Genomic DNA, 14,427 nt, shown 5'->3' with positions numbered 1-14,427 from the left:
TGCCTCCGCCTCCCAAGTAGCTGGGACCACAGGCGCCCGCCACAACGCCCGGCTATTTTTTGGTTGCAGCCGTCATTGTTGTTGGGCAGGTCCGGGCTGGGGATTCGAACCTGCCACCTTAGGTGTACGTCGCTGGCGCCTTAGCCGGTTGAGCTATAGGCGCCGAGCCAGACAGCTTCTTACACTCTAGCTCCTCCCAGTTCGCAGCTCATCTCCATATCCCAGGTCCTCCCCAGACACAAGATGGACCCCTGTAAATATAATTTTTCTCCAGGTCTACTCCTCTTTGATCTCAGCTACTCCCTCAACCACAAATTGCCTAGGCTACTTCCTGAGGACTAGTTATTTCTCTCTCGAATCTCAGCAACTCCAAAGACACCCCCTATATCTTTCCCTGTTTTCTCCCCAAACCCCAACTCACCAATCTCTTTTGCTCTCCAGAATATCCAGATCATCCATAGAACCATAACTACCTCTCAGACAGTAGCTTCTCCCCAGACCTAAGCTGCTCTCCATCTTCCTCCCCCCTCAATATTTACAGACTTCTTCATGCCTTAACTTCTCTCTGCAGCTCTTTTCTAGACAGTAGGGATTCCCCTAAACTCCACTTCCTCCACTAACTTCAGCTTCTTTATAAGATGCAATCAGTCCTTTGGTGCTACCTTCTCCTCCAGTCTTACCTACTGTCTCAATTTCTCCTCAGCCACCCGCTCCTTCACACATTATAAGCCTTTTCACCAAACTCTTGTCTTACTTCAGCTCTTCCATAAACCCAGCTGCTGCAGAGTCAACCATTCTTTCTAGTTACTCACCAAATCCCAGCTATTCCACAGACTCAAAAGAATAGCCCCCAAGCTCCTGCCCAGCCACGTCCCAGTCCAGATCCTCCTTCCTTAGCTCCATAAGCTATGGCTCCTCTCAGTAATCTATCATCCCCAAATATTCCCACTCCCTCAGTGCCAGAACAGCACATGTTATTGGGACCATTCCCAGAGAAGATTCGTTAATTGCTGTCTATTTCTCCAACCAAAGGAGTTCTCCCTCAATACCCACCATTGAGGCCCTGCCCAGAACACCCCTCTCTCCCTTCTTTTCCCCCTCCTTACCCAGCACTGTGTAGGACTCAGCTGTGAAACGGTCCCGTCCCCCACGACCAGAGGGCATCCTCTTAGGAGATGGAGTACCTCTGTGGGGCAGGAAGGAGGAAAACTCAGCTCAGCTCTTACCTCTCCCCATAGGTGGGCTTCCCTGGTCCACACCAGCCACTGTGGATGTTCAGTTAGTCTCTGACAGTGTTTAGTTCTTTCTATATACTGAGCCTCTCTTATTTGTATTAGAACATGCCTGTACCCTTTCTCATCTGGAAAACTCCTTTTAAACTGTCAAAATGTAATTTGAAATCCTCTCTCCCCTTATTCACTCTGGGCTCCTCCAGTCCTGGGTCTTCCCCTCCACCCCAGCTCTGACCACACTGGGCTCAGTGTCCATGTCTAGCTTGATCTTCTCCACAGAGACTCAGGGAGTAAAGGAGACAGGCTACCTGGCTGGGGAGTTGACGGGAGATGCTGTCCGTCCCTTGCCATCTTTCTCACGAGTCTTGATATCCTGCACCTTCCCGCCCATAGCGTCCCACTCCACAGAGAGATCATCCACCCGCAGGTTCTGGTGGGATGTGGATGCATCCAGGCGGAACATGAACGCTGAGGCCAGGCAGACGTGAGAGTCACAGAAATGGGGAAACCCAGAGACACAGAGAGACAGACAGTGACTAAGACAGACCAAGACAGACCAAGACAAGGACAGAGAACAGAAAGAGACAAGGAGACATAGTCCAGACAGACAGAGATGGAGACACAAAGGCTCAGAGAGAGACAGACATGCAACGAGACACCAAGAGAGACAAGGGGGGAAATGGCAGAGGGAACAGAACATGGATCCAGAGGAGTGAAGGCGAAGTGGGTGTTGCCTAACGGTCTCCCAGGTCTGGAGGCATTTTCAAGCCAACTGCACTACCCTATGATTCCACTGAGGATTAATTTCAAGAAAGAGGCTGGGCTATATAGCATGAGGGAGTTAGGCTAGACTGCAGAGGGATTTCCAAGCAGGCAATGCAAAGTTGCTACTATGGGAGGCTGTAGAATCTGTCTTTACTGCTGATATCCTATCCCCAACTCTATAGAGGATTCATCTATTTGTTGAAAGAGAGAGACAGAAAGTATGTGTGCATGTCTGTGTACAAAAACCATCCAGGTGTACTGGGATCAACTGTAGTGGCAAAAGCAGAGTTATACCAGATACTGAGGGTAAGGAAGCTACCATGGACTGAGCTTTGAGCTTCCTGGCAACCAGGGCAACAAAGGCCACAGAACCCTGATTAGAGTATTTTCACTACACACTGGTCTTCAGGGTCCCGGGATGGAGGAGCTATGGGTAATGTGGGAGTGAGAATCAGTCACCTGGTGTCTCCAGGGTCACCGGTTCAGAGAACTCGCCTGCAACTGCCTTGTTACAGGCCTTCACACGAAAATTCATGTACTTCATGTCAAACTTGAGACCTGGGAGGCAAGAGAAGATGTCAACATTGTGCACTCTCTAAGACTCTGAGCAAGGCATTAAAGCTAGTCATGTCTCACAGTAATCCCACCACCCACCAAGTCCAAGGAGCAATTTACAAACATCTTATCCTTGAGAAACTGTGCTTGCAACTCAGCACCTGTGGCTCACGCAGCTGAGGCACCAGCCACATACACCTGAGCTGGTGGATTCGAATCTAGTCCATGCCCACCAAACAACAATGGCTGCAACCAAAAAATAGCCAGGTATTATGGCTGGCGCCTGTTATCCCAGCTACTAGGGAGACGGAGGCAGGCAAATCGCTTGAGCCCAGCAGTTGGAGGTTGCTGTGAGCTGATACCACAGCACTCTACCCAGGGTGACAGCTTGAGGCTCTGTCTCAGAAAAAAAAAAAGAAAAAGAAACTGTGCTTGCCCTCATCCACCTGCAGGGCTATGGATTACTTGATTGGGCCTTCAACCAAGACAGGCCAATCAGAATGCTTTATGGCCTAGTCACAGTGATTGGGTCAGGATAGGCACATGACCTAAGTTAGCCAATCAGAATCGGCACTGAGACTTTGGCACTGTATTAAGTAGAGTTGCTCCTTTCCCTGGACTGGCAAGCTAAGAAGAAACACCTCCAGAGAAAATCTGCCATTGTGTTTGGCAGCTTCCAGAGTCTACAATTGCAGGGAACAAAGGTGACTGAGCAACTTAGTACAACTGCAATCCCTGGATCTAGCCATGCATGATTACATAAAGATTCTCCACTTTCCTTTTCATTTTCTTATATTGAGACAGAGTCTCACTTTGTTGGCCTCAGTAGATTACCCTGGTATCATAGCTCACAGCAACCTCAAATTCTTGGGCTCAAGAGATCCTTTTGCCTGTTTTTCATTTTTAGTAAAGGCAGGGTCTCACTCTTGCTCAGGCTGGTCTCAAACTCATGAGCTCAAGCTATCCACCCACTTCGACCTCCCAGTACATTCCTTTTCTGTTCCCCCCCCCCCTTTTTTTTTTAAGACAAAGCCTCAAGCTGAGCCCCTGGGTAGAGTGCCCTGGCTTCACTGCTCATAGCAACCTCCAACTCCTGGGCTCAAGCGAGTCTCCTGCCTCAGCCTCCCAAGTAGCTGGGACTACAGGCGCCCACCACAATGCCTGGCTATTTTTTGGTCGCAGCCATCATTGTTGTTTGGCGGGCCCGGGCTGGATTCGAACCCACCACCTTAGGTGTATGTGGCTGGCGCCTTAGCTGCTTGAGCCACAGGCGCTGAGCCGTTTTTCCCTTTTTATCAAGCTAAACCTCTCCTTCCTCTGGTCTTGCCAGCCCCCAACTTGCTGGACTTGCTGTGTGACCACACCTTCCCTCCTAGAACATTTTCTTTCATTGGCAGCCACAGCGCTCCCTACTAGCTATCCCCACCCTCCCAGTTGCTCTTCCTTGGTCCCCTCTGCAGGCTCCTTTCTCTTCTGCCACTCTTTTTCTTTTTTTTGAGACAGAGCCTCAAGCTATCCCCCTGGGTGCAGTGCTCTGGCATCACAGCTCACAGCAACCTCCAACTCCTGGGCTCAAGCAAGTCTCCTGCCTCAGCCTCCCAAGTAGCTGGGACTACAGGCGCCCACCACAATGCCTGGCTATTTTTTGGTCGCAGCCATCATTGTTGTTTGGCGGGCCCGGGCTGGATTCGAACCCACCACCTTAGGTGTATGTGGCTGGCGCCTTAGCCACTTGAGCCACAGGCGCCAAGCCACTTCTGCCACTCTTAAATGTCAGTCACCATCTGTCTACCCATAGCACCCACAGCCCAGCCTATAGCCCAGACCTACATGTCCAGTAGACTCCTGGACATTGCTCTTCTTGACACTACTTTCAGAGAATCCCAAACAAAAGTAAGCACTCCCTGCTCTAAAGCCTTCCATAGCTCCTGTTACCCTCAGGGTACAGTCTATTCCTCTTCTCACCTCTCTACAAACTTCACTAATTCCAGACACACACAATGGCTCAACACTCTTTCCTCTGAGCCCTCAAACAGATTGTTCCCTCTGCCCGGCAGAATTTTGGGCCTCTACCCGGCTGCCACTTCCTCCAAGTGCCCACTCTGACTGCCTCACCCTCCTCTTTGGCTCCCTCGTTCCAAGAGTTTAGCAGGATACTCAGTAAAATCCATCCACTGCCCCTGAGCTAACAACTACCCAGAAAGGTCAGTTTCAGAAACATGGAACACATGTGCCTATTGGTGGTCAGGACTCACTCTGTGCCTCAGCTTCCTAAATTGAAAGCTGACAATCATGCACCCCACACACCAAAAGGGGTTTACATGAGGATGAGATGAATCAAGGAGCCTAAGTCCTAAACACAACTCAAAACTTCCTATCTTTCCAATTAATGAAACAGGAGATGAATTGCAAATAACTACAGGATAATGATGAATTGAGTTGCATTCGTGGGCAGCACCTGTGGCTCAAAGGAGTAAGGTGCCGGTCCCATATGCCAGAGGTTGTGGGTTCAAACCCAGCCCCGGCCAAAAACCGCCAAAAAAAAAAAAAAAAAAAAGTTGCATTCATCATTATCCTCACTCCTGTACAGCTTTAGATGCATCCAACTTCCATCCCTGAGGGATTCACACACTAGGATGTTTATAAAAGGCAGGAAGCTGTGGCTCTAAAGTGAGTAGCAACTGAGAACCCTGCAGTGATGGAACAGATTAATACCTTGCCTGGGTAGTGGTTATGTGAATTCAGCAGTGGAAGAAAACTGAATGGAATAAATAATACATGTACACGAACAAGTGCAGGTAAGACTGGCAAAGCGTGAAGCCACCCTACAGATTGGCCTACATCCATTTCCTAATTTTTTTTTTTTTTTTTTCTTGAGACAGAGTCTCACTATGTCGCCCTCAGTAGAATGCCCTAGCGTCACAGCTCATAGCAACCTCAATCTTGGGCTTACTCGATTCTCTTGCCTCAGCCTCCCAAGTAGCTGGGACTATAGACACCCGCCACAACGCCCAGCTATTTTTTGGTTGTAGTTGTCATTGTTGTTTGGCAGGCCGGGGCTGGGTTCAAACCTAACAGCTCTGGTGTATGTGGCTGGTGCCCTAGCCACTGAGCTATAGGCGCCAAGCCTCCATTTCCTAATTCTGATATTGAATTACACAGGTCTTTGTTGTCCTTTTTTCCCCATTTGTTTGTTTTGGCAACTTCCTGCAGATCTATAATTATTCCAAAATAGAAAATTACAACAAAATAAAACAGACCCAAAAGGCAGGAGTGCCTGGAGGAGAGGTCTATGGAATCCCATTTTTAAAAAGGGAGGGTATGTGTGTTTATTTTGGTTCCTATGCAAAAGATAAACCAATAGCTTCTCTCAGGCTCTTTTGCTGGCTGGTGACTTCTTCCCCCTGCAATTAGCATGCTCATTATTAACCATGTATGCTAATTACAGATAACTAGCAGGCTGATTACAGTCCAATAGCAGTTACTGAATGGTGATAGTTAAGATGTCAGCAAGCTTCTTTCCACCCCTGAGGGTTTCCCCTGGCTCAGAATAGCTTTTTTATTTTCTCTTTTAAGAGTTAGTGTCTTGGCTCGGCGCCTATAGCTCAACCGGCTAAGGCGCCAGCCACGTACACCTAAGGTGGCCGGTTCGAATCCCCAGCCCGGACCCGCCAAACAACAATGGCAGCTGCAACCAAAAAATAGCCGGGCGTTGTGGCGGGCGCCTGTGGTCCCAGCTACTTGGGAGGCGGAGGCAGGAGACTCGCTTGAGCCCAGGAGTTGGAGGTTGCTGTGAGCTGTAATGCCACGGCACTCTGCCCAGGGGTACAGCTTGAGGCTCTGTCTCAAAAAAAAAAAAAAAAAAAAAAAAAAAAAAAGAGTTAGTGTCTTACTCTGTTGCCCAGGCTGGAGTACAGTGCCAGGATCATAGTTCACTGAAGCTGCCAACTCCTGGGCTCATGCAATCCCACTGTTTCAGTCTCCAAGTACAGGTACATTCCACCACACTCAGTTAATTTTATTTTTCTTAGAGACAGGGTCTCACTATGTTGCACAGGCTGGTCTCAAACCCTTGGGTTCAAGCGATTCTCCTGGGTTAGCCTCCCAAAGCCACTGGGATTATAGGCATGAGCAGCAGGCCTAGGATGGCTTTACTCTCCAGAAGCTGGGACTCAGGTGTGCACCTCCACGCCTGGCTACTTTTTTCTATTTTTAGTAGAGATGAGGTCACTCTTGCTCAGGGTGGAGTTAGAACTCCTGAGCTCAAGCAAACCACCTACCTTGTCCTCCCAGAGTTCCTGGCCCCTAATGAATTTTAAAAGCCATCCTTGGGGCCAGGTGCAGTGGCTCACACCTATAATCCTAGTACTCTGGGAGGCCAGGTGGATTGCCTGAGCTCAGGAGTTCTGAGATCAGCCTGAGCATGAGCGAGACCCCATCTCTACTAAAAGTAGAAAAACTGAGGCAAGAGGATCACTTGAACCCAGGAGTTTGAAGTGCTGTGAGCTATGACACCAATGCACTCTAGCCTGGGCAACAAAGTAAGAATCTGTCAAAAAAAGAAAAAAATAATAAAAGGAAAGGAAAAGAAAAATCCAAAACAAAATAATTCATTAGGGACCTCAACATTTTCCCTCCTTCAGACCCTCACCTCACCAGCTAGGTGGATTCCCCAGGCTTTCTGATTTCATACAACTGCCAAGAAGACCCCCAAATACTTGGAAGGTGCCTCAGAATGCAAACTCTAAGGTGGATCAGATTCTTGATCACTGCTATGAGGACAGCACTGGTATGCTATAGGTGCTTGATAAATTAGAATAAATGCATGACTGGCTCACAGATAGTAGAGAGAAGACAGAAAAGGGTGGCATCACTTCCTGTGCCTCAGTTCCCCATCTGTAAAACGGTGGTGATAATTATGCCCATGACAGAAGGGTAAAACACTCAGCACATAGTAATCATTCAATGACTGGAGCAGTAGCTGTCATCAATACTACTTTCCTTATTATTACTTTTGGAAATGTCTGATTGGCCCAGCCCTGCCAAACTGCTTGCAGATCCCATGAGCTTTGAGACGATGAATAATGAACTGAGAGACTGGAGTAGAGGCAGCTATTCAGGCAGTCAACAGCTGGGCTGGGGCTGCTCCACTGCCCTTACCAGTCAGGGTGTACTCCGTCTGCCGGATGCCTTCAATGACCATCCAGGGCTGGTCCTCCTTGATGCGGGGTGGGCCCTCAAAGTTGGTGCGCCGGTATTCCAACACATAGTGGTCAATCTTGCTGTCCTCATCTGGCATCCGCCACACCAAAGTCACACAGTTATCTGCCACCAGGGACTCGGCCAGATCGATCACAGGAGCACTGGGCACTGCCCAGGACAGAGGCAGAGGGAATCAGGGCTCTGTATTCAGTGTATGAGTGTGCGTTTGTGTGTGTGTATGTACTGGAGCCATGCCCACCCACATGATGGACTGACATGGGGATAGGATGCCACACCTGAGAGTAGAACCTCTTCAAGGCTCCACCAAGGGGTAGGGATGAGGCAAAGCGTTCTCAGGGTTCATGCAACTTAGATAACTGGGCTATCTCAGGATTCCATCATCTTTCTAGAATTCTGTACAAATTGGAGGCATGGCTTTCTTTGGAGATCTACCATGGGTGGGGTGTCTTGAGAGCACATCTCCCAAGGTGTGTAGCCTTCCTGGGACTCCACCACTAAGGGCAGGGTTTTCCCAGGATGCTGCTGCCTGGTGGGGGGGCTTTGTGGCCATGCCCTGGGGCAGGGCTTGGTAGGAACTCCCCCCACTGTCTCCATGTGGCATTCTCAGTGGTTCACCCCCTACAGGGCATACTTTTCCCAGGATTCAGATTCCTGGCTGTCAGCCCTACTCCAAGACCTGTCTCAGGCTCTACTAGATCTTATGGCCATTTCCCTTAAATCCTGGCCCTCCAGGAGTCCCCCTCTCACCAGGCAGGAATTTGAGTGCCTGTAGCATCTGCCGCTCCTGTGCAAAGTCCACCATGAGGTGACTCATGTTGTCACTGACCTTGGCTTTCAATGACAGCCGGAAGGCAGGGGCCATCGTCACACTGTGAAGAAGGAGTTGAAAGCAGCCTGCTGGCAGGCATCTCAGTGACCCCAGGGCCTGGTCATTTGAGGTGTGTGTGTGGGGAACTTCTTTCCCCATGTACCCATCCTCCGAGTATCACCATCTTCACATAAGGGGCAGGGCACTACAGTGGGGGCCAGATCCCAGCATCTTACCCATCTTTGATTTGCTTGGCAGCCTAGAGAGAGGGACAGAATAAAATTTAAAGACCTGTCTCTACCAAATCAAAGAGCTGTTATAGAGACACAAAGATTGAGGCCCAATGTGGCAGCCACTTGCCAAGTTCCTCTAGGATAGGGGCAGAAACTCTGGTATTTCCCCTTAGACTGTGCCCCAAACAGACTGTGCCTTTGGATGGCAGAGACAGGCCCCCACCTCCACCCCAAATTCTTACCCAATGCCCAGTACATACAGTTAGAAGATTTAGCAAATAAAAACATAAGGTGCCTGGTTAATGTGGCATTTCAGATATATAATAAATATGTCCCATGCACTATTTGGGATATACTTATATAAGTATTGCATAGGATATACTGATACTAAAATTTCTTCATTGATACATTTGAATTTCAGATCACTAACAAACACATTCTGAGGATATCTTGCAATCTTTGAGATATACTTATGCTAAACATTGCCTGAGTGGGCCATACTTAGACTAAAAAAAAATTATTCATTGACTTAGAAAGCAAATTGGGCACACAGTATTTTATCTGGCAACTCTATGGACATAGCATCAGGGGCACCCACCTGAGGAAAGTCCTCACTGTCTGTGGCCTGCAGGGTCTGGTTGGCCATCTCTAGAAGCTCCTCGGAGCTCTCCAGGGCCCGTGTACAGGCAGCCAGCTGGTTCTGTGGGTAGTATGGCACCAATTGTACAGCACCAGGCACCAAAGGAGGAGAAAGCTCACCCCACTGCCTCAAACCCTGGGAGCTTCCCAGCACCTCCTGGAGCCTGGGTACCATGGTGCATGGAGCTTTCTCATGGCTCCAGCCAGGTGTGGGTCTTCTTAAGAACTCTACCTCCACTGGGCATGGTATTCTCAGGGCTCCACCTCCAGGGCCTTCAGGAGTGTCCCTTCTCCAACTCCAGGTGGAAGAGGGAGGTTGGCTCTTACTCCTGGCATCAGGAGTCCCTTCCTTAAAAACTCATATGCCCAGCCCATACTTGAGCCCCTGGGGGTCCGTATTCTCTGGGGATAGGAACCTATGATGTTAGGAAGTTGCCCAGGATATTTGCATGCAGCCCAGGTAACACAGGCTTGAAAACATAGCCCACAAAAGCCATGGGAAGTGTTTAAGGCAGGATGATATGGTCAGTTCTGGGGGACCACTGGGAAGGGCTGAAAAACTGGAGGCACTACGTGAAGAGAGGAGGAGGAAGAACTGGGCCATATGTGGGGGTGTGAGGATGCAGAGAGAATTAAGGGGGGATGGAGGCTCATGAGCCATGGCCAGGGGAAAGACCAGAAACTTGGGAGCATGCAGACTTGAAGGAAGATGCTGCAGGCAGCTGGCTTCTCTTGAGTCTAAGGGACGTGGGGCTGGAGGTGGGGGTGTCCCCCCAGCCCCACACCTGCAGCTCATAGGTTCGGCTGGCACGGTCTTGTTTTATCTTCATAAGCATCCCTTCCTTCAGCTCCTCCAGGAGGGAGAAGAGGGACTGGAACTCTGCTTCAAGGTCCTCCTGCACCTTGGCTGAGTTTGCCTGGGTTAGAAAGCCATGATTGGCCAAAGCCCATGTTTAGATGGGGAAACTGAGACCTGGACATGGCCAGCCAGGCCTAGGTGCCCAAGGGCATCAATAGCAATAGGTCAATTCCGACACCTGTGCCCTCCTGCCTCCCTCCTTCTGGCCACCTACCCAGGACTTCCCTGCCACCCTCACCTCCACATTCAGCAGCATCTGTTTGAGGGAGTAGATGAAGCTCTGAATCTCCTCATTCTTCACAGCCAGTGTTGTGATAATCTTTCGCAGAGCCTCCTGCCCCAACAAAAACATGAAAACACACACACACACCACAAGGGCAGATAAGCTCTTTGGCCTAGCAAGGCCTCCCCACCTGGGCTTGCTCTGCCCTTCTGAAATCCAAGGAGGAGATGTGGGGGCAAACAGGTTAATGAGCATGGGCACCAGCCACAAGGTGAACCTCTATTTCTATATGAGTCACTTAGCAGATGGGCCTGCAAGCACTCCCATTTTACAAGGGAGGAAACTGAGGCTCAGCAGCAGTTTCTCAAGAAGTGCAAGATCTGTGCACCATGTCTACCTGAGCACAGAGCCTTCAACCTGGTACCCACATCCTTAACATGGGGTGTAAGCTGGGGTGAGGGGCTAACTTGGAGTTGGAAACCTCCAGAAGAAAACGATGCCAGTTGCAAAATGAGCTAAGCCTGGATAAGGGTTATCTGTGGGAAGCAAAACTCTAGAGAGACAGGATCGCCTGAGATAAAGGACAGTCTAAGAACAGGGATGAACCAGGGAAGGGATACCCTCAGGATGGGGCCTACCTGGGAAAAAAGATTAACAAGGAGAAGGGTATCACCTGGACAAAGGTGGGGCGTGGGGAAGGGGGATGCCAGAGCCAGGTAAGTGGGGAGGAGTAAGGGAGGTGTTGAGAAAGATGATGCTGGGAGGGAGGAAAGGGGTGTCCGGCGTACTGGGAGAGGAGCCCAGGGCTAAGACACCTTGTCTGCGGCAGGAGGAGAGGAGTGGGGGATGGGGGTCGAACTAGCACCAGGATGCAGGGAGGGGTGGGGGGCACAGAGGGGACACGCCTGGTCCCAAGCCACGATGATGGGAGATTCTGCGTCCCTGATTGGAGGTGGGGTAGATCTGGACAGGGTAGCGACAGGGGTGGGGCCTTGGCCGCAGAGCAGCTAGGGCAGGGTGGGCAGGCGCTGCGGCAACACCTGGTCCTCCCCTGGCCCATCATCACTGCTGGGCGCCGCCCCTCCCCGCCGTGTCCTACCCTCTGGTCTTCCATGGCTGCAACCCAGGTTGCTCCGGCCCGGCCCGCGGGTCCCGCTCACTCTTCGAGTCCCTAAGCTGCCTTTACCGCTGCCGGTGGCCAATGGCCCGCCGAGCCCCAGCCGTCGCCGCGCCCCCGGTTAGCGCTCCATCACTGCCCGCAGGGCGCAGGCGCACCAGCTGCAGCAGGCTGGGAAATGTAGTTCTTGACTAGGGTCGCTCAGAGCCTGGACCTCTGGAGCCTGTTCACCCACACACCTTATATGTTGCTAAATTGTTTAGCCCTCCCTCACATGCCTTGCATCAGTTGAAAAGCTAAGGCCGGCTCGGCGCCTGTGGCTCAAGTGGCTAAGGTGCAAGCCACGTACACCCAAGGTGGCAGGTTCGAATCCAGCCCGGGCCTGCCAAACAACAATGACGGCCGCAGCCAAAAAATAGCCAGGCGTTGTGGTGGGCGCCTGTGGTCCCAGCTACTTGAGAGGCAGAGGCAGAAGACTCGCTTGAGCCCAGGAGTTGGAGGTTGCTGTGAGCTGAGATGCCACAGCACTCTACCCAGGGGGACAGCTTGAGGCTCCTGTCTCAAAAAAAAAAAAAAAAGAAAGAAAGAAAGAAAGAAAGAAAGAAAAGAAAAGCTAAGGCCTTTGCCCAAGAAGACTCCAATGTCTTCTTCCCGTCTTCACAGCACAATTGAACTTCTATACATCCTACAAAGCCTCAGGTTTTAACACCTCCAGAAGCTTCCCTGCCAGGGTACACAGGGCTAAAAATGTCTGGGTCAAGCTCTGTTTCCTTCATCAGGCTGGAAAGGCCTGGGGTTGAATCTATTCAGTGTGGTCAGCATTGTCCCTCAGCAGAGGGTGGGGGGATGGTGGACCTTCAGGTAGTGGGTAGGGGATGCTGGGAAGTTGTGTGTGTCTGCGGGCTTAGGTGCCGGCAGAGCGCCACCACAGGGTTGCTCTGTGGTTGGGAGAAAGACCCTGGAGGATGTAGACCTTCTCAGTTTGGAGTGAGACAGTTCAGCCTGCGGTTGGGTGTGAGACACTGAAGTCTCTTGAGTCTTCCACCTCCTCTCTGGAGGCACTACAGACTGGGGGAGTGAGGTGGCAGAAAGCTGAGAGGAACCCCAGAACCTAGGAACCCCCTCAACTGGAGGGTCCTAAGCTTTTCCCCAGGCCCATGGGGCAGGAGGACACCCTATAGTAAGACCTAAAGTCATCAGTAGAAATCCACTCTTCTGAACCTCAAGGGAAGACATTTTGGGGGCAAATTGATGGAGGTAGGGATCTGTTCATTTAGTCTATCCACCAATCAGGCCTCTGTAGCCAGCCCCTCCCCACCCCAGAACACCTGCTCTTCCACTCTGTCCACCACCCCATGCACAGATGTGTTTATGTAGAGCCTTCCAGAAAAGATTTCCCCTAACTGGGACAAACTTTCTCCTCCCCATCACCATTTATTGTATGCACACTGCCTTTCGGATTAAAAACACTTTGGGGAAACTGAGGCACAGGGTGGCAGGAAGTGGAGCCCCAGTGTGGAACCCTTGATGTCTGCCCTGGGTTGGGGCAGTGGTGAGGTGGTGGTATCACACTTGCCTCTGCAGCAGCAGGGGGAGGGGTGGGAGGGTGGAGATTGTGGCAGGAAGTCTCTCAAATGGGAGGGGCTGGGGAGGCTGGGCTCCAGCTGGGACATAGATCCTGGTGGGCCAGGGATGGGGTCCCTGGGCACAACAGCACTGTGCCTCCTGGTGCAGCTGTGGGGTGAGTACTTGGGCCTCCTTCCTCTCCACAAACCTTTCTTGTTGCCATCCCTGCTACCTGGCCCCCTCCTAATCAGGGGTACCACTAAACTTCATTTTCTCTACCCTGCCAAATGGGGCCTGTCAGTCTCTCTCTGACACTCAGAACCTTATGGTGTTAGAGGATTCAGGAAGGGGCCTCTATTCTCCGCCCTCCTTTCTACAATCCATCCCTCCACCTTGCTCCTGCCTGCTGGGTTTTCCTTTTTCTTCTTTATCCTTCTTTTTGCTAGAGACAGAGTCTCACTCTGTCGCCCAGGCTGGAGTGCTGTGGTGTGATTGTTACTGCAGCCTCGAACAGATAATCCTGCTACCTCAGCTTCCCGAATAGCTAGGACTACAAGCATGAACCCCCAAGCCAAGATAATTTTGTTTTTATAAGGTTCTCACTATTTGCCCAGGCCAGCCTCAAGCAATTCTCCTGCCTTAGCCTCAGAGTAGCTCAGACTATAGGCCTGTGCCACCACACATGTCTAATTTTTTTCTTATTTTTGGTAGAAATAGGTTTGGGGTCTTGCTATGTTGCATAGGCTAGTCTCAAACTATCGGTCTTTAGTGACTCTCCAGCCTCCTTCTCCCAAAGCACTGGGATTACAGGTGCTCTGGGATTACGGTAAACTACTGCACTCAGCTAGGCTTTTCTTTATCTATTTCCCCAATGAACTGGACTTCATCCCACCTCCACACATTTGCACTTGCTGTTCTAGTTCCCTAGTATCATTTACTGCATTTCAAATGCCAGGAAATTGACAAGACCTTACCTTCTGGGGGATCTAGCAGGCACCTTAGACACATCATGGCCAAAAGCAAACTCTTTCTTGCTCCTCCTGTGGGTCCTCTCTCAGCTTCTGGATCTTGGCCAAAGGCCTCCACTGTTCACCCCATCCTCCAGTGAAAACCTAAGGATACTCCATTTCTCTTTTTTTGTCCCCCAGTTCCAGCCACTTGCACTTCTTTTTTTTTTTTTTGAGACAGAGCCTCAAGCTGTCCCCCT

The 14,427-nt window shown here is 50.7% G+C and overlaps 2 protein-coding genes across 4 annotated transcripts in view; one reads left to right on the top strand and one right to left on the bottom strand.

Moving 5' to 3' along the window:
* FSD1 (fibronectin type III and SPRY domain containing 1) overlaps nt 1–11,806 on the bottom strand; it is a 14,346-nt gene extending 2,540 nt beyond the window's left edge. For both annotated transcript variants that reach the window (XM_003788755.1, XM_023512603.1), the window contains exons 1-10: nt 11,637–11,806; nt 10,553–10,648; nt 10,241–10,372; nt 9,415–9,516; nt 8,820–8,842; nt 8,523–8,644; nt 7,713–7,922; nt 2,457–2,555; nt 1,541–1,700; nt 1,107–1,186 (exon numbers count right to left, since the gene is read on the bottom strand). In XM_003788755.1, coding sequence (XP_003788803.1) covers nt 1,107–1,186; nt 1,541–1,700; nt 2,457–2,555; nt 7,713–7,922; nt 8,523–8,644; nt 8,820–8,842; nt 9,415–9,516; nt 10,241–10,372; nt 10,553–10,648; nt 11,637–11,651 — 1,039 coding nt within the window. In that variant the 5' untranslated portion in view covers nt 11,652–11,806. The remainder of the gene's footprint in view (nt 1–1,106; nt 1,187–1,540; nt 1,701–2,456; nt 2,556–7,712; nt 7,923–8,522; nt 8,645–8,819; nt 8,843–9,414; nt 9,517–10,240; nt 10,373–10,552; nt 10,649–11,636) is intronic.
* A 1,540-nt stretch (nt 11,807–13,346) lies between these two features.
* Nucleotides 13,347–14,427, top strand: part of TMIGD2 (transmembrane and immunoglobulin domain containing 2) — a 13,281-nt gene continuing 12,200 nt past the window's right edge. For both annotated transcript variants that reach the window (XM_023512690.1, XM_003788876.2), the window contains exon 1: nt 13,347–13,395. In XM_023512690.1, the coding sequence (XP_023368458.1) occupies nt 13,347–13,395 (49 nt within the window). The remainder of the gene's footprint in view (nt 13,396–14,427) is intronic.

Source organism: Otolemur garnettii, unplaced genomic scaffold, assembly GCF_000181295.1.
Source record: "Otolemur garnettii isolate 467f Iridium unplaced genomic scaffold, OtoGar3 scaffold00029, whole genome shotgun sequence".
In the NCBI taxonomy this organism is placed as follows: domain Eukaryota; kingdom Metazoa; phylum Chordata; class Mammalia; order Primates; family Galagidae; genus Otolemur; species Otolemur garnettii.
The sequence above is the reverse complement of the archived record's forward strand: the minus strand, read 5'-3'. Positions and strand labels throughout refer to the sequence as shown.